General features: G+C 37.5%; 1 protein-coding gene and 1 pseudogene across 2 annotated transcripts in view; both read right to left on the minus strand.

The window, feature by feature from the left end:
- Window positions 1-350: 350 nt before the first annotated feature.
- On the minus strand, window positions 351-1501 carry LOC308042653 (annotated as a pseudogene). The gene is made up of 3 exons: window positions 1115-1501; window positions 788-1072; window positions 351-662 (listed from the first exon to the last, which is right to left on the minus strand). The product of its transcript is annotated as an uncharacterized misc_RNA (transcript).
- A 13172-nt stretch (window positions 1502-14673) lies between these two features.
- KNDC1 (kinase non-catalytic C-lobe domain containing 1) overlaps window positions 14674-26887 on the minus strand; it is a gene marked incomplete at both ends in the record, with an annotated part of 60023 nt that continues 47809 nt past the window's right edge. The window contains 13 exons of the mRNA XM_080347366.1: window positions 14674-14905; window positions 15169-15326; window positions 15956-16015; window positions 16118-16240; window positions 16657-16807; window positions 18088-18170; window positions 18449-18664; window positions 19706-19885; window positions 20136-20283; window positions 20689-20802; window positions 22131-22342; window positions 22654-22751; window positions 22864-22957. Coding sequence (XP_080203492.1) covers window positions 14674-14905; window positions 15169-15326; window positions 15956-16015; window positions 16118-16240; window positions 16657-16807; window positions 18088-18170; window positions 18449-18664; window positions 19706-19885; window positions 20136-20283; window positions 20689-20802; window positions 22131-22342; window positions 22654-22751; window positions 22864-22957 — 1869 coding nt within the window. The remainder of the gene's footprint in view (window positions 14906-15168; window positions 15327-15955; window positions 16016-16117; window positions 16241-16656; window positions 16808-18087; window positions 18171-18448; window positions 18665-19705; window positions 19886-20135; window positions 20284-20688; window positions 20803-22130; window positions 22343-22653; window positions 22752-22863; window positions 22958-26887) is intronic.

Genomic DNA, 26887 nt, shown 5'->3' on the forward strand with positions numbered 1-26887 from the left:
AAGATCTAGAAAATGAGCCTATGCTTCCCTTTTAATGAAGAACTCTCTTTTATGGAAGGATAAATAGCTCTACAATCTTTGTGGAAGGAATTCACATGAAAGATGGAAAAAGTTTAGGTTTATTAAAAGATTCCATTTATATTAATGTTTGTCCTGTGTTGTATTTCTATTTTATACAGTTGCCTATAAATGCAGGGGCATGAAGTCCAGGATCCAGATTTTCCACTGTGTCTCTATAAAATATTTTGCTCAGTGCTGCATCATAACTCCACCAGGCAGTTATAGACAAGGGCAGCCCTGATGGTTATTGTTAGTGCAAATCCTCCTTAGTCATAGTCCGTATCAGAGGGTCAAACACCCAGCAAGAAAGCTCTGGGATCTCTGTACCCTACAAAGCAGGGTGCACCCCAAAAGCCCACAGGCTGTGCTCTGCAGGCGCTGCTGAGGTCCAGAGTGGGTGCTGGCAGTGCCGCCAAGGTGAAGCCCCCAGAGGCAGCCTCTTGTCGGGCCAGAGGCGGGGGCTGAGCCATGTACGTGAGCGGCAAGGACACAACACCACTCTGAGGTCCGTAAGGGAGAGATGGGCTGCAGAAAGGCTCCGTCCTCAGCTCCTGCAGCTGCCGCTTGAGCTTCATTCGACGGTTCTGAAACCAGGTCTTGATCTGGGGGGAGAGGCCAGGAGGGAAGGAGTTGAGGTTACAACGGCACACAGCCCCTGCCATGGCCCACACCCAAGCCATTGCCCAAACTGTTGTGCCCTCCCTTGCCCGTTTGCCCCCGCGCTCACCTGCACCTCCGAGAGCCGCATCCTGCCCGCCAGCCGACGGCGCTCGGCGGCCCCCAGGTACTGCTGCCGCTGGAAGGAGCTCTCCAGGGTGCTGAGCTGCTCGGCGCTGAACGCCGTGCGCAGCCGCCGGCCGCCCCTGCCGCCGGGCTCCTCGGGGCCCGAGCACTCGGGACCTCCCTCTGGCGGGGGCTGCTCCGCTCCCCACGGCCGCCCGCCTGCTCCTGGGGAGAGGGAAAAAGGGGTGAGCAAGGGCCAGGAACCTCGGGTGTGCCCGCTCGCCTCCGGGCAGCCACTGCACTGCCTTTATCGGGGCTTTAGGGGCAGCACAGGGCCCGTCCGTCCTTCCCCTCCCAGCCCGGGTTGCCCCGACGGTCGCGGAGACTGCGGTTACCTGCAGCGGGGGTGGCCGTCAAGCGCTCCTTGCTCCTGCTGCCTCTTCCGGCCCGCGGGCCGGCGGACTGCTCCTTGCTCCGCTCGCTCAAGGAGGGGCTGAGGCGAAAGCTGGGCCGGTGGCTCGTGGAGGATGCTCGGTGCGGGGAGCCCTCGGTGGGGCTCTTGAGGGCCTGGCTGCTCTGCGACAACCACTCCACAGAGAAAGGGGCCTTGGTCATCCTGCTTTGTTTCAGAGATGCCGGGAAGGAGGGTGCAGGGGACACCGGCTCCTCCTTTATACCGCAGCTCCCGGAGGAAAACGTTGTTTGTGTAAATACACATCAAAGGGCCAGATAAGTATCATCTAATTGCCATCAGTCCTCCCCCCCAACAAAAGATACCGTTCACACATTGCCACAGCTAGCGAAGGCTCGGCTCCGCTGTGTCTGCCCCTGAAGAGTTCACTCCGCCGTCAGTGATTTACAGCTCTTGTTACATCCTATCCCGATGCAAATGGCATTTATAGAGTTGAGCGGCCTCAAACGGCGCTGGGGAATGCACCCTCGGGGGAGCCCACTGGGACCATCCCCAGACGCTGGCGGGAGAGGGGACGCTGCTGCTCCCTATCCCTCTTCCCCTAGAGCTGGCTTTTTCATTAATTTTCAGCCAGAAGATCCACTGTCTAAAGCGATCTTCCCGAGCCTGCGCCTCTCTGGGCCGAGCACTGTGTTCCCGAGACAGCCCGAGGCACGCAAATGGATAAACTCAGTCATTGCATTCTCCTGAGCCTGCAGCATCAGGTTATAAGTACCAAGCACAGGGTGAGGGGCTTGGAGAAGAAGGTTAAAGGCTGTTCAGTTGTAGCAATGGGCCAGCTCTTAGCTGCTTATATAAAGTATGTTAGAAAATAATCCAAAAAAAGACTATTATTGCCTTAGAATTAACACTCTGCTGAGACTTCTGCTGAGGTTACAGGAATCGTGTCACATATTTCCTCCCAGATGTCTTGCAAGCTGTGCAGGTCACACAGGTTTCTCTGTTATCTTACTCTCCCTGTCTTTACTCTTACTACCTTATGCATGTCTTTCAGAAGTGTTCCCATACATCCTTCGGTTTTGTGTACACCAGGAACACTTGGCTCATGCACTAACGCCTCTGTAGTATATTTACAAAAGGTTCCTGGTGCTTTATAGGCAGTTTTTCACTGTAAGGTTATCCATTAATTCCCTCCCCTTACCATCCTCTTCTGTGCAAGAACAGAGTGGGACAGCTGCACCACTGATAACTCCTATCACACTCCTGCCTGGCATCAGTCTGCCTCCAGAAATCACGACTGCATGTCTGATTTGTCTGTGCTTGTTACTGTTTTTGGCTTTACATTCAGCCTTTACCCCCTGCACACAAACGCAGTGCTCTACTGTCCCTTTACCCTGTGATTTGCTCTGATATTCTGACACTCCTGCTGGATTTTTCAGCATTCACTTTGTCTGCAATGACAGTTAATGTAACCATGATTCTACCTATTTCTTAAACTGTCAGTGAGGTAGAGGCTTGAAGACTGAACCCCTCCTGCTTAGTTTATATCTAAATCTTTCAACATATTCAATTTTAATCTTGCAAAGATGTATATTTTCCTTTATATTAATCCAGTAAAAAGTTTTACTCAAATCCTCTTGATCTATCCTTTTCTAAAGTCAACATTTCAACTTGCTATATCCATTCATCACAAAATCTTACCATTTTCTGCTTACTAGAAAATTGTTTAATTGAACTATTTTCAAGTTTGACTTGTAAGCCCCTTCTAAGCTCTGTCTCTCCTTTCTTGTTCATTCTCATAGCATGGTTAAAGTTCTTCTCTGCTCTACCAGTGATGCCACTGGTCAAGAGTTTGTCTCTGCCCAACAAAAATACAAACGCTATTGTCACCTTTATTTAAAGGTGGCTAATAACTGATCTAGAACCTTTGTTTCTGGCCTGTGTAGGTAGGGATCGACATTGCAGCCTGTACTGCAGCAATAGCCTGAGCCCACTAAACAAGCTTTGTGGAGGAAACTAAGGGAACTGGCATAAAAAAGTCTAAACAAAAGTTCAAGCATTAATGCCTCCTATACATCTGTTACATACCTAAAGAAGCTCAGAAACATCTCCAACATGGACAAAGCCCTGCAGGACATATATATTTGTATTTTTTCACTGTATGAAAGCATCTGATATCTAATGACTTAAAACTCCATCCACCTATCCTTCCCAAGCATTTTCTGATTAACATTGGAAAATTTAGAAAGTTTACTTGGCCAAACTGTACAAGATTTGTTATAAATTTCCTTTCATTTATAAAAAAAATCCCTCTCCTTTTCCACTCTCAGAATATTCCATGCACAGGGTCTTAATTGTAATTTTCATTAGATAATTGTGAAGACTACTCCACCACAAATCAAAGGAAATATTTTAGAATACCAGAAGTTCTAAGCATTTACATATTAGCCAGTCCTGGTGCCAACACATTTCACAGAGCAGACCAAGAAGGCAGGAGATGGAGAGGAGACATACAGGAATCTGCTCTGTTAACCAAGTTCCTAAATGACAAGTCCCCTTGAGATGGCTGCACTTAACATGTGGCCTGGCTGCAGTCTCTCCAGTCAGAACTGGGAATACTAGTGCCATCACCTGCCTGAAGAATCCTGCCAGACCTCCTTTGCAATGACTAAATTCTCATAAAGATCAGAAAAAGGAAGCGTAACTTTCCTGCAAGCTTCCTTCTTGATTCAAATACCTCTGCTTACTTTAACAGCATTTTGCCTCACGGGTGGGGCAAGATCCCATCCCAAAGAGATAAATATGTCCCTTGTGCCCAGAATTATTTCCATTCTTAGTCCCTACATATTATATATACATATAAATAACACACTTACATGCTGCTTACATACTTATATATAACATATATACCTCTATATCTATAATTTTTTTTTTTAAAGTATAAAACTACCTATATTATGTTATTCTTGTAGCTTTATTTTATGTCAACAAATAAAGGTACTTGGCAAGCTGTTGGATAAGACAAAAAGAATACATGACATACGATGGTGCTCTAAAAGATAGAAAATCTCGGGTTTTAGCATCCACTGATACATCTGTTGCATAGTTTCTTTACAGATTTTAAGACATTTTTTACCATCTGAGCTGCAAATTACATGTTTATACACTGCTGGTTTATTAATTGCATTGTATTGAGGCAAATGCCACAGCTGAAACATGGTGTCAAATGTTGAGCTCTCAGATACACAAATTGATCACGTTGTGACAAGGTTAAACTAAATCTCACTTCCATTACACATAAAATGTAGAAATTTCATGGATAGATGGCAGATGACTTCTGGATGTAATGACTGCCACAATATTTAACAGCTGCTAGCTTAATTTTATCTAAAATTCTTAAGCTGCCTTCATTCTGTTTCTATGTATTATTCATTAAGTGTTTGTTTGAAAACCTCCTGCTAAACTATTATCCAGAAATGCTATGTTTAAAATCAAGTGATATTGTCACGGGGCTGTAAACATGCTCATGCTAAAGTCCTCAGGAATTTCTCAGGGAAGAGCAGGAACAAACAGGATCTTCACTCTGCTGCTACAAGCAGGTAGAGACAAAGAGCCCAGACATACCAACATGACTGCCACTAGCAGAAATTTGAAAATCCATTTACTGAAGATAATGACAATATTTTATGCAGATGTCTGTACAATACACACTTGCCCTCTTTGGGGAGTCAGAACCTTCTCCATGAAAATAAAGGCCATCAGCTTCCTGAAGACCACAGGAGACTGGGGATCATAATGCCAAATGCCAAGCCAGGCTGGGCCAGGCCATTCTGTGGGAGGTGATATAGAAGTGAACATTTTAGCATCCAGGGGAATGAAAATGAGTTGAGATTTGTCACTTGACACTGACCCCCATATTTCTTGTGAGCTGCAGCTGCATTTAAAGAGGCCAAGAAGTGGCTTTATAGATATCTGGCTGGGACAGGTAGGATGGGATAAAGATAATGGTCCTTATACACAAAGTAGCACCACAGAAAAGCACACACACAACAGTGGTTTCAGGCTGAGGATGTTCTGCAGAACTAGCTAGTCCTGCTTGGATGCTTACTGGGCAGTTTATAACAGATATATTTTGGGATAATAGCCCAGCCTTTGAGAACTATTGTAATTGTTGCTCCACATCTTCCATCCCAAAGGCCAGCTCTGCCCTAGTAAGCCAGCTCAGAGCCCTGCAGAGGGGCAGGACTGTGCTCTGAGATATCCCCTTCCCTAATGAAGCTTTGAAGGAACTGAGGAGAGAGTAGCTGAGGGCTGCCAAGTACCTTGGGTTCCCCACAGGTACTGGAGAAAACTGCCACCACTTGGCCTTGCTGCAGTGGGGGTACACAAGATCAAAGAAGAGGACTGTCATTTTGAAATAGAAGGTGACCCTTTCTTATAACAGTGGAGGGTGAAACTAGAGTGAACATGTGGTCCTTGGGAGTAGCTTGGTGGTGACGCAATGCAGACACTTAAAAGGGCAGCTTATGACACACAGAAGGACGTGGATCCATCTGTGGACATGCACATTTATTTCCTGTGAAGGTCTGCCAAGTGAAGCAAGGGCTGCTGGCATCTGCTATACAATTTATATGGTCTTTATCGTGGCATGTTTATCCAATCATCGTAACTTCTGAGAAACTACCCTTTAGGACTTAAAAGCATTACAAATAGCCTCTAACCAATCTCTTCATTATCAATTATTATAATCTTTCCTCTTTGACAGAAATAAGAGCTACTTTTCCATGAGGAATGAAAAGACCATATGCGCAGAAATACCAGGAAAGCTTGGATTAAACAGAGTGATGATACATAGAGGAAAATAAAATGTCTCATCATGCTTGGAATTGATCTAAATCAACACAGCACTCAAAATGCCAAGAGCTCCCATGGCACCTTACCATAAGGCTATTACCAGCTGCTAAGCAGAATCAGTGAAATGTTTTAAAAAAATATACATTCTGCAGAGAGCTGCTGTAAATATTAAGAAAGAAAACACATGTTATGTTTTTAACAGTTTCTTACTCAAATTTAAGCTTATTAAATAAGGAAGTCAAAGTCAGTATGAATCAGGACAACATTTAAAACATGTACCGCTGTTGTTACAGAAGTAAGGTTCATCAGTAGTAATCAGAGTTTAAAAACTATTAGTTGAAAGGAAGCAGCATGAAAAAAGGCTTTAGAAGGGGTTTTATTTTCCAAAGTAGATAGGAATTAATTGTTAGGTGCATAAATATGCTTTAGGATCTGGATTTCATTAAAAATATGTATTATCTAGGGATATGAGGTACACCTACAGAGAATAATGTGCATATGCAAATTCACATAAACCCCACTGGTTTTAGTAATTGTTCAGATCACTTGGACTAATAATCTGATCAAGACCACAAAATGTCACACTTAGACACTCTGAAATCTTTTCAAAACCTGACAGAGGCTTACTTCACATTTTAGATCAAGACCCTTCGTCAGTCTTTGCTGAAGGATAAATTTTTTCATGATGGTTACTTCTAAAGTTACATTTAACAACCTATTAAACATAAAACTGAGAATGCATTAAATCAGAAATGTTCCATTATTTTTAGTTTTTGTTTCCCACAAATACCTTCTAAAGAAATGTAGCTATACTATGACTAAAGCATTTATTATTATTGAAAGTAATTTTTCACTTTAAGCTATTAAAGAATGACTCAATTTTTTTCTATTACCTTGATTTTAGAGTCGGCATTTGAGCATGATGAGTCAGCAGGAGAATGAGCTATCACAGCTGGCAGCCCTGGGTCATCTATCACCCTCTGTGCTCATCCTGGTCTGTGCCATACAATGCTGCTCTGAAATGCATTGGTCCCAGCAGTGAAAATATTTTACTGACTCTTCCTTCCCTTAACTTGCACCTAATATAAATAAGATCTTTGTACTGCTCCAAAACCAGTCTATTCAAATTAAATGGAAAAAAAAAAAAGTTACATTTTTTTCTGACTTCAAGGCTCTTCTGTTTCCTGTTTCTAGTTATTTCTTCCCCTCTTCTGTGTTCCTCACTCTACACTGTTTCTTCCTGTTTTCTTTCAGTCACTTCCATCAAGTATCCTGCAAATATTACTGATAGCTGAGGAAGAGAAGATGCAGAACTGTAGCAACAGAGCACAAATGATGCTGTCGCCTTCACTGCACCCTAGAACAGCGAGCACTCATCCTGACATCCTCTGTCACTTTACTGACAAGGGAAAAAGTGGGCTACAGTGAGTGAGGACAGGAATGTAGTTAGCTAAGATGATTAACACTGTCCCTATAACGTGTAATTCAATGTCTACATTTGCTCCAAACAATACAGTGTACTTTCTTTGACAGGTTTTACGCAAATGGATGCATTACACACCAATAATTAAGATTTTAATTTACGAAGTTGCGTGTGCATTTCTTCAAAAGATTAATGGCAGCAGCTGAATGTAAACACGTTTGGTTTAAAAATGGAATTAAAAAAATCTCTGCCGTTTCGTGTTTGCCTGTTTCTAATGGGCAGAATTCAGGCAGAACGTTTTTCACAGTACCTTTGCTCATAGTGCGGCATGTACATTTAGAAGCCTGCAAGGGTCTCTCGTGCCATCTCCTGGTTATATCAAGACTTCGCATCCAGAAAACTGCTACACATAGGGGAAAAAAAGTTGCAGAAGTTTAGCTGAGGCAGCGATAGAATCAGAGAATCATTTAGGTTGGAAAAGACCTTTAAGACCACCGAGGTTAACCGGAAACCTAACACTGCCAAGTCCACCACTAAACCGTGTCCCTAAGCACCGCATCTACACATCTTTTAAATACTTACAGGGATGATGACTCAGCTCTTGGCAGCTAAGGCAACTGATGAGACTTGCTTTCCACTCTCCTCAACACAGGGATGTGCATGGTGGGCTTTTACTCCTCTGCTGCTTTTAGAAATTACCACTTTTCCACTGCATTAATATATCATTATTAATTATTAATATATAATATATATAGTATATAATGCAAATTCAGTATTCCTCTGTAACATGTTTTACATAAGTTCAAGTAATGCACGCCCTAGCAACACCTACTCTTTTGCTATGTATCAGTGGAAAAATATAAATAAAACTTTGAAAATTAAAGTAACTGTTATACGATGAAATTAATAATCAAATTAATAGCATTCTCTGATTGCAGGTGTTCAATTTTTATGTCTAATCTACTTTAGTGAGAATATAGAGTGACTGAAGATCAGTGCTGAGCCACTGTCCCTTCCCAAGGACAGGACTAAGTGGGCCTGAGCACTTACTACAGTTTTATGTGATCTGTTCTAACAAATTTACAGGAAAGGGGATACTACAGGCGTGTTACAGGTCAGCAACCTGTTCCAGTGCTTCACATGAATCTTTCCAATGTAAAAACTGAAACCTTGCTTCAAAATTAATACTGCCTCACTTAAGCTTCACAGAGCATGGAGAAAACTCCATCTGTCTGTAGCTACTACAACTTTTTACAGTAACATTTCACACACAGTCCTGCTCAATCTAATCTTGTCTACGTAAGTCCAATTCTTTCAGGCTTTCTCTGTTTATGTTTTTAAACATATTTTTATTATGGTCCTCTGTTCTCTTTCATGTTGCCTGTATGTATCTTAAGTGCAGTGCCTAAATGGTAAAGTATTCATGCTGATGCTTCACCAGTGCCAGAAAAAAAATAATCACCTTCTGTCATATATGACTCTTTTATAGGACACCTCTGGCTTTCCCTCTTTTTTTTTTTTTTTCTTTTTGTAAACTTTACACAGAGATTCATGTTCAGTTTGTGATCTATTATGGTCCCCAGAGATTTTTTCTGAAGTTCTGCAGTTATTTATAATTTCATTTTTATCCTTCAGAAATGTAGGACTTAGAGCTTAAATTTAAACCATCATCACGATTATTGTGAGTTCTAATCCCGTGTGTTGTGTAAGTATACTGGACTTCATCAGTAGAAATCCCAGACACAATTGGATCCAGGCCCCACCTGTAATGATAGGGCGTGAGAAGACTTTGTTACTGTAACCCAGGATAGTTTGCCTCCCCCATCCCAGTATGCAGAGTCCCAAGCACGTCTTATCATGTTGTGACTGTAACATGGAATAGTTCACTTCTTCCCATCACAATATGTAGAGTCCCAAGCACATTTTATCTCATTACGATAAGCCAGGATAGTTCGCTTTCCCTCAGCCCAGCACAAACCCTTGCGCAGCTGCCAAGCTGAAGGTCAGCTGTGGATCTTGGAACTCAGACAACGGCACCTGCATTACATCAGTTTGCTAATGAGCAAAACAGGACATTGCATATGTATAAATTAATCAGCGCAAGTTTTATTACCCACCTCTGAGGTGCTTTTCCTTGAGCATCACTCCCGAGCAGGGGTCCACTGCATTGAGTCCCCATTTGATCAGTGTCAGTGCCCCAGGGTTCCCACTGTGGTAATGCTACGCTTTTGATAAACCCAAAGCTTTTACTTAATGAGACTTGTGCCTCATCTCTGAGGGATCTGTACCTGCTTTTTGCTCATAACATATGGATAGCCTCGCCCCAGCTGCTCAGTTTATCTTCACAGTTTATCAAGCACTGGTATTCACCCTTTGAAATAACGTATTAACTAGCTGTGTACCCACAGTATCATCATCTGAATCTTAGTGACCTAATATATAATCAGGTCAGGTGGACCCAAGATTATTTCATTTTTTGCTCATTATTATAGAACAGATTGAATCAGAATTTAATGTTCTCATACATCTAATTAGTCTGACAGTCTCCCATTCTGACCTGCATTCCTGTTTCCTGGCTAACTTTGATCATAATATGCACTGTTCGGAGGGGAGTGAAATAGCAAGCACTTCAGGCTTTTGCACCATCTGATATTTATTCAGCTCTCCTAGTAAGCAGAGAACTCTTATTGTATAATAGAAAATGATTTAAGAATCCAGTTTTACTGTTTCACTTTTCCTTTGGTGGCAATAGCATTTTATCTGTCCAGTTTTGTTCCTAACCTAACCTGCTGTGCTGTTCTTTTATATTTGTTCCTGTCAATGCAGTCTTCTTGTTCCTACTTTTTTCAGTATTCTTTTCTGATTTTTTTTTTCAGGTCATTGATGAGCCCCTAATGCTGCCACACTGCTCTGTCAGTTTTCTTTCCTTTGCATGAGGATAGATTGTTATACTTAATACAGTCTGTTTTAGAAATCTCTTTTTAGAAACTCTCAGCCCTCCTGAACTTCTATTTGCTTTAGAATTCCTTCCCTTGGTACCTTATATACCAGTTCCTCAAATTTATTGAAGTTTGCTTTTTTTGAAGACCACTGTTGTTATTCTGCTTCTCTCATCCCTTTCTTTCCTTTCAATCATGAACTCTCTTGTCTCGTGGTAACTTTAATCTCAATTGCTTTCCACCTTCAGATTTTCAACTAGTTTCTCTCTATTAATCACAGTAAAATCTTAAACAGCAGCTACTGTCAACCACACTGTGGTCATCCAGGCAAAGGTGGATCTGCTATTTAGCGGAAAGGTGGAATTGTTAATTCTAACATGTATTTTAAAGTTATCAGAGTATGAAATCACATTGCAAAACCCAGTGGAATCTTCTGCCACAAATTAGTCATTTACTGATACTTAAAATAATTACAAGAAAAAAAAAACTTTAGGGAAAAAATCTTTTACAAAGCAAATGGTAGTGGTGACAGTTAAAATGACTATCTGGAAATTTCTAACATTTATAATATTGACATTTTTAATAACTAAATGAAGACAAAAAAATTCATGGGTGAAGAATACCTGTTTTTGCAAAGATGAGTACTCAATTAAGCTTGATTTATGGGACTTGAGTTTTCAAATACTGTTCAAACCTGCATTTCTAATGCTTTGAGACTCCTTCTAAAGCTCAACATCTATTTTAAAATTATTATTGATAAAGCATGTCTTGAGAAATAAAATCTTCTACTAAAAAAAAATATGCATTTTAAGTCCAGATATTCTTTGGATTGTATTTAAGCAGGTATGAGGGAGAAAAATAATTTATTTGCACTCTAGCCCTCATTGTAATATCAAGGATTGTAAAAAATCTACTGTATGTCTAACACTGAAAAATTATTGTTAGCTTCTCTCTTCTAAAACTATAGTCTATTAATTTGTTTTTTAGAAACAGATTTCCTAAAATTTTAATCCTTTGCAAATCACATACTGTACTCACAGAAGAGTCTCAGTAAAGCTTATGAAACCACTCCCAATACATAGAGGATGAACATAGAAAACTACAAAAGGACAGTTTAGAAGTGGTTGAAAAATTTCGAAGGAAAGAAATTTGTCAGAATCATGAATTAGTGTCTATTCATTAAATATTTTTCCAGCTTCTTGGTTTGGGTTTCTATGGAATAATTTATAGGATCCTGGAGGTGCTGGAGCTGGAAACCTACTTTCAAATGCAGCAGGTGTAACTAGGACACAGGTCCCAGTTCTCTAGCAGGAGGCCTGGAAGCCCCAGGGATCCTGAGGACAGACACCTGCAAGGGGACACAGAAAGAGCACCGATGCACAGAGCAACTGCAAAGGCTCCCAAGGAGCAAACTTCATTTCAGAAATTCCAAGGCTCACAATTGGAAAAGAAACAACATAAAAATAAGATAAGTGTGGAAAAAACTGTGAAGAAGAACTAGGACAGCTGGTGGCAATATTGGCTTAAAGAACAAACTCCTTTTTTTTCCAAACATGCTAATTTGGTATTGGAATGGAAACATGGGGCCAGACTGCATAGTCCCTTATTTATGCAATTCAATTACTGATGACAACAATTTTTTTGCCAACTAGATACAACTGAACTTGCTTTTTTGACATGTTTTGTCCTGTGTTTTCTTTTAAAAAGACATTCCCCACAGGAGGAGAAAACTTTAGTCCAATCCTTCCTGCTTGTTAGTGATAAATAAAACTGCACAGTTATACACTAGACATAACTGTATTCTGAAATTTGTGTCACATAAATGTGCATACATCAGTGTTCGTGGACAAAAGCAAATCAGTTTCTTTGTAAAAGAGTGTTGTTGGTTGTGGGATTTTTGCCCTTTTATTTTTTTTTTCTTCAGTAGCTATTTACATTTTTTGTTGTTGTTTTTTGGGGGTAGTTTCTAAATACAAAATCTTAAATATCTGATTGATGAAAACACCCCAAAGTAAAACCATAACTCAGTACTATGAACTTATAGCAATATAAGGTCTGATACACTCAAGCATTATACAGAAGACATAAGATGCTTTTTAATCTTGTATAGCACCAGATATTGTCATAGAATAAACATAATATTTTCTAGACATAGTAGATTCTTTAATCCTGATGAAACCATAAGAAATATATGAGCTAATTATAATGAGTGCAACATATAAATAAGTAAATTCACAAAAGCAATTTCGATAGTCTGGCAACTGTATAAAATGAATTTATTAAGATAATGTGATTAGCAAATTTTGTGGCATTCTTTACATTAGTAAAGCTTATGCTACTTTAAATTCTACTGTCTTTCAAAGGCAAGGCGTGGCTTTAAGTGAATGGTAATTCTTAATTGAGAAAAACAAATAACTACTAATAAAAACAACTCTTTAAAATAAATGCATATAGATCAAATATGTGAAATGTATGTCTGCAGATAGTTATTAAAATTCTTAAATCACCGTGTAATATAAAGATAGAAGGTAAAGATTAAATGTTTTCATACTTAGCAATTTTTAGAGAAATAGCAACACATTTTACTTACTCAAGGGTAAGTCAGAATACTACAATTAATGACATGCTAAACCCACATATGGTAAATAACAAAATAAATCATCTTAAAAGTAGAACAAATGCAAGAAAACCCTGTCAAGGACTGAGTTCTCCACTGTTTAAATCAATAAGAGCACAAAAGTTAGTCTGGTATTAATATATTAGTATGAAAAAGTAACTGAGGTATTAAATGGAAAATATGGACATACCTTGTGTTTGACTGAGAAAGATGAGGAGCAGGTGGCCTTTGATGTATATATTGCCATTATTGACAAGAGAAAAAGAGAAGCTTTCCTCTTAAACATTGAAAAAGCTACAATTTAACATGTGCACATGCATTTCTGTCAGATACAATAGTACAATTTGCAAAATACTAGACATGTGCACATTCCCATTTCTTACATCATTATCCTTCTCCATCACTAAAACATGCCAAGACAGTTAGTTCACATCTGCTCCCCACATCTCTCAAAACATCTTTTTAAAAATTTTTTTTAAACACAGTTCTAGCAAATCACTTTCAGGATAGAGTTAATTGTAGCTGTTTCTTGCCCTTGCCCACTTCTCTTCCCATACTAACATTGTCCCCTCTGGTAGAAATACTAGAGTTTGTAACTAATTTTTAGCTTTAACATTTTGGCCTTGCATAAACCTGTGTAGCTCAACAAACTTTCAAGCAATTGCATCACATTTCATTGCCATTTAGAAGGTCTTGTAGGTATAAGCTCTATAAATAGGTTAGCACCGAAGTTTTACAAGATGCAGATCCAAATTTCACACTGCTATCTCCTGTTTAATGCTGCTGGAGCACTGTGATCTACAAAAGCAACCTCAGGAGCAAAAGCCATAATCAAATGTGCACACATACATACGTACACAAATTCGCAATGTGATTCTTGTGCCAAATACAGAAAGAAAAGCAATTTCTTGCTTATTGTTTTCACAAGGCTATGAGGGCGGAAGCAGAGCAACAAAGTGGTAATATTTAGATTCAGATCTTACTTTCATTTGGAAACAGGCTGTATCAATGACATTAAAATCAAAACAAAACAAAGAAGGAATGCAGCATGGCATTCCTCTCCTTCCTCAGTATTTTTGATGAAAAAGATGGCCAATTATTATAAGTCAATTATAGTTTTCATAATACACAACATAAAAGCAAGAGACATCAACAGTCAAAGGACAGCAGAAGATCTGTGTCCCTGAATTATATGCACACTGTGACAGGGTAAAAGTGTATTACATTTATATAAAAATACATTCAACATTTAATGAACTATACTCCAAACTCTCCTAGGCCAAATTTGCAATAGAAGCTGTAATCTTAACTTATTTCCATGGTATTTTTTGATATTTGCTTTTAGGCTAATTATTTTCTTATGCTAAATAAGAGTGACAAAATGAATCATCCTTTTCATCTATAATCTCTCTTTACTTTTATCTTTATTTTTATTCTTTTGATCTGTCATTCAGTTGCTAGGAAATCAAATGTCATTAGTCAGCATTTTATAATTCCATGCTAAGAAATACAATCATTTCAACTTGAGATGGAATTTTAAGTCTTTTCACTTAAGTATTTGCTTGGGAATTGGTCCAGGAGATGAAGTCAACTGAATCCAGTTTTACAATCTACACTTGAAATAGAACAGATGAAATGTAAATAATTACTGAAATGTTGCCTTCATTCTGCGCAGTGTGTCCTGAATTTTTCGTGAATGTTTGTCTGCTGGTATCTGATGGAAGTTGGCACAGTTGTCAGCTGCCAAGGCAGAAATGTCTGCATCTTTAAAATGAGTTATTCTTTGTGTGAGGTAAGACTGCAGCTTGAAATCTGGTGCGTATGTATAAGGATTCTCTTGAAATGCATGAACTTGGCTCACAACTTTTGCAATATTTCTTGAAAGAGAATATGGTAGAAAATATTAGTTTGCTTTGCTGATGATTAAAACCAACCAACCAAAACAAAAAAGCCCCAAACAAACTTTAAAGGCTATTTCAAAGGCACTGACTATCCTCTTCTATGGCATGTCTCTTCAGTTAGATGTCAAAATGACTGAAACTATTTAAAATGCTGTGAAATGTTGAATTAGATTTCATTACCCCACTAGACAATACTCAATTTTAAACAGTTAGGTGACACACATCATTAAAATAATTACCTAAGTTTAGTCCACTTGTGAGCTCCATTTGTCATTGTGAATCCTCCAGTTTCAAGCTGTTGGACGTGCATAGCCAAAACGTGGGCTGATGGAATTGTTGGAAGTGTTTTGAATCTTTCTCCTTCCATCAAGCACAGGCTGTCGCTTTTTAAAAACACCTAGTGTAAAAATACACACAGACAAATATCACCGTAAGTATATTGGGGCAGGTTTTACAAGAAGTTCCTAACTCCATTTATTTAGCACTATGTATTTATTTGTCATGAATTTTAATTTTTAGCACTGAAGTTGAAGACAACACTATGAACTAATCTGGTGCCAAACATTTAAAAGTATACAAGTAAAGAAAGTAACTTTAATCAAAAGATACTTCATACATAATTTTAACAGTGCTAAATCTCATCCAAAACTACATTTTAGAACTTCAGTCTACAATTTAAAATTGTATAGATAAAGAAAAGAATGCCTGTAATAAACATTTCAAATTTTCCAAAACAGATTACAGCCACAAAGCTCTTACAGAAATAATCAGAAAAAGTGTATCTAATGTTCCAGCTTGCTTTGAATTTCTTTCTTGATAGTTAGTCATACAGCAAACATTTTCAAGAAATACTGAAAAGTACTGTAAAATATCAGATTAAGGGTCAAAAGTCTTAAATCAAATTAAACTCTCCTTCATATACAAAGTAATAATTATAGCTTTCATCCTGCAGAGTCACTCATTTAAGCAGATCTTGCATATTCTCCAACCCCAAAGTATTTTTACATTAAAGACTTCATACTGTACCTCAACAGCCTTGAGTTCCTCCATTATTTCAGCTACTTTTGCAGGCAAAATTTTCCAGGCCTTACAATAAAACAAAATATATTTTTGTTTTTCACGTTAATGTCCATATTGAAACAAGACTATGATAAGCAAAGCAGTTACAGAACAGAGTCTCAAACTTACTGGTAACTGTCGTACAATAAGATTTTCCAAGCCTGCTAGAATTTGCATCGCAGTAGCAAAATTTCTTTGTTCATAGCAGCATTTTGCTATAAGAAGAAATTTTGATAATAAGCTCACCTGCAGCTGAAAAAAAAAATACTATATAGTTATATATAGTAAATCTGCATAAATCTACATAATAAAATTAAATGAGAAGGAAGAATAAATGCATTTCCTTTTTGACTTTGTTATCAAAATTGTTGACTGTAGTAACATTTCTCTCCAATACAAAGCTTTCTCTTTCCTGTCACCAAGGTGTCATTAAAGCCTGACATCTCTTCAGGCAACCCATTTCTTACATTCTATTAGGTTTTGACACCTGCTACTACAAATATTCAAGACATCCCAGACGCTCCCCTTGTGACAAAAAAAGTATTGTTAACTGCCCACTCATAGGTATATTTCAAAATATTTCTTGCAGCTTTGTTACATAGCAACTAATAAACAGTAACAACAAATAACCATTTTATAATTAATAATACAATAAAACAGTGACAAACCTTAGATGTGTGACATGTTACAATTTCAGCAGCAACCCAGGTGCTGATATTGTCTGCATTTCTTAATAACTGTAGAAGGTACTGGTCTTGTACGCACTTTGACAGAAACAGATTACAGACTTTGAGTGAAACTGTCTCAGTAGAAACAGCTCTATGGGGAGAATGGGGAAAAAAAAGACAAAAATAATTCATGCTGACTTTGGATTTTCAAAGAAAATATTGATTGTGAAGATGCCAATTTCTAACCATTTGAAATTATTTTTCAGTTCTTTCAGTCTTGATTTTATAATATTTTACGAAGTATGTAATGAGCTACATTATTTTTAATTCCTTATACTTACGAGATAACTATATGATTACAAGACAAGCATATGCAGTATACATTTCTGTACATAGAGACACCTTCCCCATTTGTTACTAAATAAAACAAATCATGCAGTCTGACACAAAACAACACCCAGAAATACAAACTCATTAAAAACTGCAGTTACATAAGAAATTGAGCCTGATATCTAATGGTACCACACAGTTTGTTTTCTGTGCCTGAACCCCGAATCAGTATAAACCAGCTGATTTAGCCTCTGCCATTTAACAATCTGTGAAATATGATCTGCTTTAGATGTTCATTCCCTATCTTTACACAGAGAAGTCTACTACAGGTAGTGCAATTAACAAGCACTAATTAGAAGCTAGCTGAACCCACTGAGTATGTGGTAGCTAGACCATAATCAAATATAATTAGGTCCATGTGGCTGGATGAAAACATTAATTACTGTTGAGCAAGTAATTTAAATAGGTTGGTAACCACTCTAATAACTATAGGAAAATTCTTATGTGTTAGTGAATACTGATACTTCATCTGCCTAACAGTACAAAATAAACACTGCACAGAGAGGTTGTGGAGTCTCCATCCATATTCAGAACCCAAATGCACATGGTACTGGGCAACCTGCTCCAGCTGACCTTGCTAAAGGCAGGGGCATTGGGCTACATGATCTTGAGAGATCTCTTCCAACCTCAGCTATTCTGTGACACCATAATGGTCTTTGAGATTTGATATACATACACATATACGTGATCAAGGAATCTGTTTCAGAAACCATTACATTTTTTTTCCGTCAAAAATGAAAACTTTGAAGCAATCCCCTCAACACAAGTCTTCATAAATATTTTGGCCTGACTCACTTCAGATTTCAGAGAAATCACCTTGCAAATGTGACCTATCACATACATATACGTGCATAGGTACACAGATATACACATGCATAAAATCTCCTGAAATTAAAAATTTTTTATAAACAGACTATCTAGTCTGGCAAAAATATATTAAGTTTTAAAAATGTTTTTTTCTTCCTGGACATATTAAAGGTGTAACACAGTAAATTACTGTGCACCAACAGAATAGAAGGGCATTTAAAATAAGCAACTTACTTTTGGACAGCAACACATTTGTCTTTAACACCAAGTGCTCTTGAATTTAGAAAGTGTACAGGATGACATTTATGAAATACTTCCTAAACAAAAAGAGGAAGATACATCTCTTGTTAGATGTAGCAGTTCTTTTGAAATGCTCAGGGATAAAAATGACAGAGGTTTTCCACCCCCTTGCCCCTCCCCGCCCCAAGAATAGAATTCACCAGTCTAAATTTCACTGTAAAGATTTCAAGAAAAAATTAAAAGCCTTATGAAATAAGCTTGAAACAGGGTTGGGAAATGCTAGAGAAAGGAAGCTGAGTATAAAGTAAGAAGCTCAATATTATCTGTACTTTGAAGTAAACCTAGACTTTTGTACCTGTTGCAGTAACGTCAGCTGACAACAAAGCTGTTGCACACTGTATTCTATTAAGAGATACGGTCCCACTTCATCTGCTTTAGCAAGGGAGCCTGGGAATTCTTCTGTAAAACTGTTATAGCATGGCTTTGGCAAAACTGATGAAATAGAGTACAGTCGCTCTCTCTGATATTGCGCGATTGGTCCCATACCTTTGGAAAGTTTCCAGTTAAAGTTCTGTAGACAAAAAAAAATACATAAAGCTTTGACTGCTCTGAAGCAAATATTACATGTCCCCTTGATTTAACTTTCAGGAATGTTTTGTTAGAGAAACACCTTTGTGGATGCAAAACTCTTCAGCTAATCTTTAAGGCTAGCCCAGACATGAATTCCTTTATTCAACATTGCTATTTTAAGTTAATATGGTATGCACAGTCAATGAGTCTGAGTAGAAGGTTGCCAGATCTCAATCACTGGTATTTAAAAAAAAACTTCTGTGTATTCAAGCTTGCTGCCATAAAATAGTTTCTATTCTGAAGTCCTATATTTTATACTTTACTCCTTACTAGCTCTATTTCTTGCACTCCTTTTGCTTAGAATCAAACATCCCTTTCCAAATAAATACTTGGTTTTCCATTGTTTTCCCTTCTTTTATCTTCCAGTATCATTATGATGCAGTGACAACAAAAGAAGTCCATGTTTCTCTACTCTGCTTGCCCTTTATAAGTTGAATCCCCAGTATACCCCATGGAATTCTCCACCTTTATCAGGATGCTGATTCTAAAGTCAACTTGCACATTATCAATACATTTGACTTCCACATGTCATTTTGGTCACTCTGTAGAGAGTTCTTTTTTTCAGGAAAAGCCTACAGTATGCTCCAGCTTCTGGGGTTACTTTTCACGAGGACACTGTATGAATCAGTAAATACAGACAAAAGTTCAAATGTTTTTGCTACAAGCTTTGAAGTTCTAGCAGGAAACCCCTCACTGCCTGTTTTCCTGTATTTATAGACTTAAAAATACATATGCCTAATAAAAAGTATTAATGTTTGACAAGGGGCAAAAGGTTTCCTAGTAACTATGAGACACATACTAGTATCAAGGATGAAGAGCTCAACTCAGAATTTTGATTATCTGATCTATTGTTACTGAAACAGCTGACAGGGCACAATTGAGGCTTAAGATGACTTCCACAGTTATAGTTTATGCCTTAGATACTTTCAAAAGAAAATTTAAAATGCAGGTACATAAATTTTACTGCAGTCTGAAGACATGCCTTTCTGGAAACATCTTCTGAGAGCTTTTTACATAGAGAATGTAATGTTTTTCTGTCCTCCTCGCCCTCATCTTCACACTTGTCCATGCTTACGCACTGACGAGCACTGCCACTCTTCCTGGCAGAAGCATCCTCAAGTAATGACAACAAGCGCTCACCATAGCCATTTAATGGAACAACCTGCAATTGCAAAACACTTTAACAGAATATTGAACTAAATTTCCCATAAATTATAAGGAAAACACAATATCACTGTGAGATTCATGTCTGTCCAAAACTAGATATATTGAACGCAGCTGTCAAAGATAACATTTTTTTCCTTTACTCTAATTGTAATTAGGACTTTTTTTGGTAGTAACAATCTTACATACACCATAACTGACTTAGACTGATTTTTTTTCTTAAAACTTCTACTGAAATTCTGACTTACCTTGGAAGAAATAAAATCTTTTAGGGTACACAAAAGATCAGTATTTGTTGCAAAGTCTACACTGTAGCAGTCTTCAATCCAAGCCTGCAGGATGTAGAAACTGCGGTTACATATTTTGGTAAGTGCTGTGGAAGGATCCAGGCTTGCACTGGTAAGAAGAAAAAGGCACTTGTTTCACAAAAATTGATATCCCATTCCAATTCAAAACTAAGTGCTGAAAAAACCAAAAGTATTATTGGTATTAACTGTACTATCCTAAATTATTAAGCTTCATGTCTCTAGAATCCATGGCTCTATGGAACCAAAGCTGTGGTTGTACTTAAAACCCCTCACTAAACAACTGGCAAAAGTAAGACTCAGAATTCAGAAGAAAAAAATAAGTAAGTACATTGTCAAATATTGCACTTGCTCTAGTTTCATTCTCACTTGTCAAGAGAGTCTTACAAAAAACAACATCAAAATTCAATTTAATTAAGTAGTTATTTTCAGAAACAAGTATTGGGAGGAAAGTCAATTGTACTTTGATAATATTTTTCACAGGAAATTACTATACCTGGATAAAGTCCTGCTGATCCTATCAAGAAGAAACTGCAAAAATTCTTCTTGTGTGCAGAAATAGCGAAATGTGTAGAGAAACTGCTGTACATAACCTTCTAAAAATGCATTTCTGTGAAGCACAAGAAAAACTTCAGACAAGCAAGAACACATTTTCTTCTTGCATCAGAGTATAGCAAGAGCAAAAAAAAATCCTCAAAACATCAAGAATTAATAGGCATCCTAAATTCTCAAGCTCTACTTAAACCTTGATTCTCTTTTATTCTTACACACCAAATATTGCGATTGCCAACACTGAAAACATAATTTGTTTAAAAATAAGTTTCTCTATTTGCAATTTTGTGAAGAACTACATTGACATTTCTGTTATCAGAAGTTACATTCCAAATACTGTGAAAGAACATATTTAATTTTTTTTTTATAATCTCAATTAATGTTGGTTTAAAATACTTCGATTACAATAACAATATAAAAAGTAGATACTTTAATCAAGAAAATATTTCCTGTAGCTCTAATTACAGCAGTAGTTGCTTTAACACCAGAATATGCTTGTTATACATGTGCTAAAAATCAATGCAGTTTATATTTTTTTATACACACACATATATATTTATAAACACACACTCTCAGGGTCTTAACACAGGTCAATTGTCACGTGTCCCTGATGGCTTACAGCTGCCATTAAAATTTGGGCTTGATGAATGTGGAAGCTCTGATTCAAAACAATTTGTTTACTTTGTGCAAAACATTAACTACCAGGAAAAGCAGCACTCAGGATAAATAACTGGGTCTCTGAGTCAGGATGAGCTGGGAGAAGCAGCTGGGAGGAAGTTGCTCCCTCTGCAGTGGCACAGGTCTGATGGAGTCTCTCAGGCACTTTTCATCCTTCATACTACTATGGCTCAGGTACCTTAAACCAACACCTTAGCTGAAGTCTAAAGGACATCTTTGTCCCCTTCTAAGCCATGAGATAAGCCTGTATCTTGATCAGTCCCAAGGACTAGGGCAATAATCTGTAAAACAAACTGTATGTTTTCACACCCAGACCCTATTAATACAAAATATCAAATTATATGTTCTGAAGAATTGTAATATTCCTGGCAGTAACATAAAACCTTGAATCCATGGCAACTATCAGAGCAAAACCTCAAATAAGTACAGGATAAAAAAGTTTAAATTTATTAGGTTTCGATTTATTATCAAATGCATCGAGTTTTAATCAAATCCAAACTTAGCAGTTTGGCTTATTTCTTATCTTTTGCCATTTCCATGCCCATTTCCTTAAATAAGAGTTCACAGAAATAACATTAAACTTAATATAAGGGAGAAGATTTTCTGCAACATTGAATAACTAGGATTTATCACAGAGACTATTTTTTCCTGAATTAGCAACTATGCCTCAACCCACTCTCAATTAAGAATGTGCAAAATATACTATACCTAGAATATAAATAAGCCATTAAACCAAGTGGTGTACCAGCCTGCAGAACTTTTATTCCATTTTGATTATTACACTGGTGTTTCTCTGTGTTATAATAAAGAAACAATGATGAATCATCTGTAGGTGCCACATCCACGGTGTCAGTTCTCCCGTTATGAATGACTGTAGGCAGCACACAGGATTCCACACCCCACTGCTCTGCATACATGATCTGCTCAAAGATGCAAAACCATGTAAAAATAAAATGTAGGGAAATAAAGAGGAAAATCCACACAAAAGGCAGTCAACTCAAAGCCAAACCACATTTCACACAATTGCTTTTTTTTTTTTTTCCTTTTTAAACAATGCTAGCAGCAATTACTAATAGAAATTATCTTTATTTAAATCATTCATTTAGATCCAATTTATTTGGCACTTTGACACAAAACATTTCACATTTCATATACTGACCTGAGCAGCCAACTACACTGATGCAGTAATGAAATGACAAATGAAACAAAAGCACAACAAAGTCTGACTTGCCTGCACATATTTCTTCACGAGTTCAAGAAATTGCACTTTTGATTTCATCTCCTGCAGTTGTAATCTCAATTTGGGCAACACAGATTTAGTTTCAGGACCTTTCAATTTAAAACACACAGTGTAAGAACTTCAATGACTCTGACTTACAGAAAAAAATCCTTAAAAGTAGTATGCACCCACTTCAATACTGGCAAGTTGCTGTACTCTTACCTTTGCTGCTTCTTTCTTTCTGCAATAGTTTCTGGTAAAACTTTATGGTCTTTCTGTAATTTTTTGTCTCTATCATTAGCAATTGTTCTAGTTCCTATTTAATGAGAAAAAGGATTCTGATTAGAATGGTAAATGTAAGGTTCTCGTAGGAAAACAGAAGTATCAGAAGAGAATTATTTTGTATGAAAAAAAAAAAGAACATCCAGACAGATAAGAATATGGTATTAACCAGGAAAAAATACCTTTAACAACTGTTCTCATAGGCAAGTTACAGCAGTCATCACCTGTCCCCAGAAAAGCATTAGTTATGCCACAGTTCTACAAATTAAGAACTGAAGCTGGTTTGTGTATGACGGGACCACATCTGAATCCATTTAAATATGCCTTTAGTTATAAGGCACTAACCTGATAGTTTTTTAAAAGTTACACTCAGAAGTCATCCAGAATTAAAAGTGATGGCTTCTAAAATCAGTTCGTACTCCAGAAACGCTCGGTTAAGCAGCTGACCCCCAGAACTGAAAGTCTGACTGAAAGTAATGTTTGCCATACAAGTATAATTACATTATTTTATACAACCAGGTCACAAAGCAGACAGGATAGGTGCTCTATAAATAAAGGACAGGTCAATTTTGAAGTTAAACTTACATGTTTTATATTTATGCATTTTACACAATTGAAAAAATAAAACTAAATTTCCACAGAATTATAGAACTTAAGCAATTGATAGAAATCAAAGTATATAGGGCTTTTCACAATTAATATAAAATTTAATGTAAACATTTATATTTGTTTGCATATCAAAGGTTTCATTATTTTACCAACCAATGAAAATGGGCCATCCACTTTGGGTTCAGTTTCTGATTTATTATGAAACAACAAACATAATTTGTGCTGTGTTTTACAAATGTGGTGGCTTTTGCACTTGGATGCTGAGCTAACTGCCACTGACCCAGTTACATGAAACAGCATTTTAAATTGAGTAAGTTCACTGAATGCAGCAGACAGAACTCCCACAAGCACAGTGATCAGAAAACACATAGCTCAGAGCTAACATATCAAACAACAGATTGGTAAATAGGTTAGCTTTAATAGGATGGACTTACCAGAAATTAATTTGAGTTTGAGAAAAACCTGTCACTGTTTTTCAGAAAAGCTCAAAAGGTTTAACAACATAGTTCATTAGCAGAAAGTCACAAAAGCCCTGTGGATTTTTAAAAGATTTACCGCTACTTAGGCATTACATAAAGAATATAGAAAGCACAGAAAAGTTATTACCCAGATTCTGAATTGGAAACTGCTTGCTTTTACCTAAAGGTCAGTTTTTGCTTCATCAGTTAAAGTGAAACCAAGTTGATTAAGGGACTATGAACACAGAAAGGGAATCAGAAAGAGCAGTTGTTTCTTGATTTTCAGAATCTGATGGACAGAAGTGGTTTGTTTTCTGAATAACTTCATGTGAGCAGCAATTAAGTCTGTAGCAAATTTCTAATATATTCCACAACATCTTTTATTTTAGGTAGGTCTAGAATATGAACATTTTTGATGAAGCTACACATTCAATTTTTCTGTTCCCTCTGAAGAACATTTAATTTGCCAGGACACTTTTGTATAGAATACCCCTCAGTCTAGGGAACAAAGTAATGATAGAGTGACTTTCCTTACTTGGGAAAATTGCAAATTCCCATCTGTCCTCGAGGAATAAATTTTTTACATGCAGAAGGGTTGCTCCACCAAAGGATGCAGAATATTGGCAGAAGGGAAAGGAAAAGTGAAAAGGAATGGGAAAGGGAAAACTGTGGCCAGAACATGCAAAACCTTCACTAGAAATGTCCTACTCACAGGCTGGGTGCACCAAAGTTTGGTGGAGGCTATTAGAAGTAGCTTATGAAATCTAGGGGATAATTGAAACCTAGTGCAGGCACAGGAGAAAAGGGCAAAGGCCAAGGGTGAAGGCTTGTGCTAGCAAGAGAACCGAAGCCAGCTTGTCAGACTACACAAAAAAAGCTCTTCTCATTGTGAGGGCAGACTTGGACACCCCCTGAAGAAATGGCAGCCCTGGTAGCTGCCTTCCCTTCTTGCTCTGCTGCAAGGACTTGGTTTGGTTTGCCTGGACGTGCTCTGTTTGAGGGTGCAAAATCAGCAGTTCCTGGGCTAGAGGTGATGTGAGGCAGGGGACATATACACACTTGCCTAAGGACTTATTTTTCTAAATGCGGATTAACCTTTGCTGACTTTAAGAACAACAATGAACTATCTGATAAGCACCTGCACAGTAAAGCATTAATTATTTTTATGACACTTGAAAGTGTCACCTTGACCCATAAATACTTTATTTTTTATGCTAGCTATTTCACATTTCTTCCAAACGTAAGAGTACATATTACCATGTTTTTTTGAATCAATAGCTTGCTTAGTCCTATTGTTAGTATTGTTCATCATGTTACAAATTTTTTACTTTTTGCATCTTATTAAACCACAACCTATCTAAGGTACAGACAATATCCAAGAGGCTCCAGTAGAAAAATAGAAAAGTTAATTATTTTTATGGCAGAATATTTGACTCTGTCATAATACAATTATATGTTATGGCACTCAGAGTTTCTCAGAACCTGCATGTTCTCAAACCTACTTACAGGTGTATAAAATTAAAAAACTAAATAAATTTAACTGCATTTAGCTTTAGAAGGTGAATAAAGAAACATTTGAATCATATGAATGTTTTCATTGGAGAGATAAGTGTATTAACAAGATGTTTATGTCTCTAAAACTGTAATTTGTGTGGTTAGACTCTCATTCACTACCCAGTTCCAGTTGCAGACTGGACTCGAAGTGACCAAGCAGACCTAACCCTATGGAAGGGTTGTACCACTAAGTCAGGACAAATGTAATCAAGCTCAAATGTCTAACTATCTTTAAATATTTACTCTTTGAAATAGCAACTTCTAAACACTGCCTTAGCATGTTACCACAAAGCTGTACAATTAGCTCAGTTTTATTGCTGACTTTCAAAAGATCTGTCAGAGACATGGGGCAAAAAGTAGGTTGATGTAATCCGTGTCAGACAATGAAAACTAGACTCCAGTTAATCAAGTAACTAGTTTCTGAAATAAAACTGGTTAATAGATGATTTAAACAAAGAAGGATATGGTGGAGACAAACAGCTCTACCTTGCAAGAGAGGCAGAACTTTCCTCCAGCAACTCAAACCACCTTTCTGCTCCAAACAGCCACTTAGAAGCCTTCCTTTGGACTTCATAGTCCTCCTGGACTGAATATGGTAGATGTGTTTTTGCCACTAGATTTGACAGTGAGAGACTGGTAACTAGCATAATTAACTTTTTTGGGCTTCTACTTTGGCAAAAAAACTCATGTTAGTTTTCACATTGAGTCTATTCTTGTTTTGGTCAGTAATTTGGTTCAGACAAGCGTATCATTCCCTTGAAATTTGCACAGCTCTTCTTCATTGTTTATGCATTAACGGTGATAACACTTCATAAATGCCAATGATTAATGACCACATTTATTTTCTAAATAACAAGTGCTCCAAGTATAAATGTATAAATGTGCATATTCTCAAAAAAAACTAATCGAAAACACATGCAGCTGTTGGCTACATCCAAGTACAACAATACACAAGGATTTATAATGTTAAATCCTACCACTGTCAACAGTACCAGCAATATCCATATTGTTCAAAATGAGATATGAGCTGGTCTTTGCCAGCTTCTGGTATGGAGACTAAAATCATGCTATACATTTTTCACAGTTGGTTTGTAGTGTTTGGTTTGATGAATCAGGCAGCAGAGAGCACAAAGAAGCTGCTTATCACCTACATGTTGATAGTAGATTGTCTTACAGCTAAAAATAATAATTTCTTGTTGGGTGCAACAGTGCAAAAAATAGATTTTTCCCTGTCTTTCTTATATATACTGACCAGTTAAAGCTCATAACAGTTCATATTTTTTTTCAACAATATTGCTAATAGTTTATTTCAGAAATTGTCATGACTGATGGAGTTCTGAAAA

This window comes from Nesoenas mayeri (genome assembly GCF_963082525.1).
Source record: "Nesoenas mayeri genome assembly, chromosome: 7".
Classification (NCBI taxonomy): Eukaryota; Metazoa; Chordata; class Aves; order Columbiformes; family Columbidae; genus Nesoenas; species Nesoenas mayeri.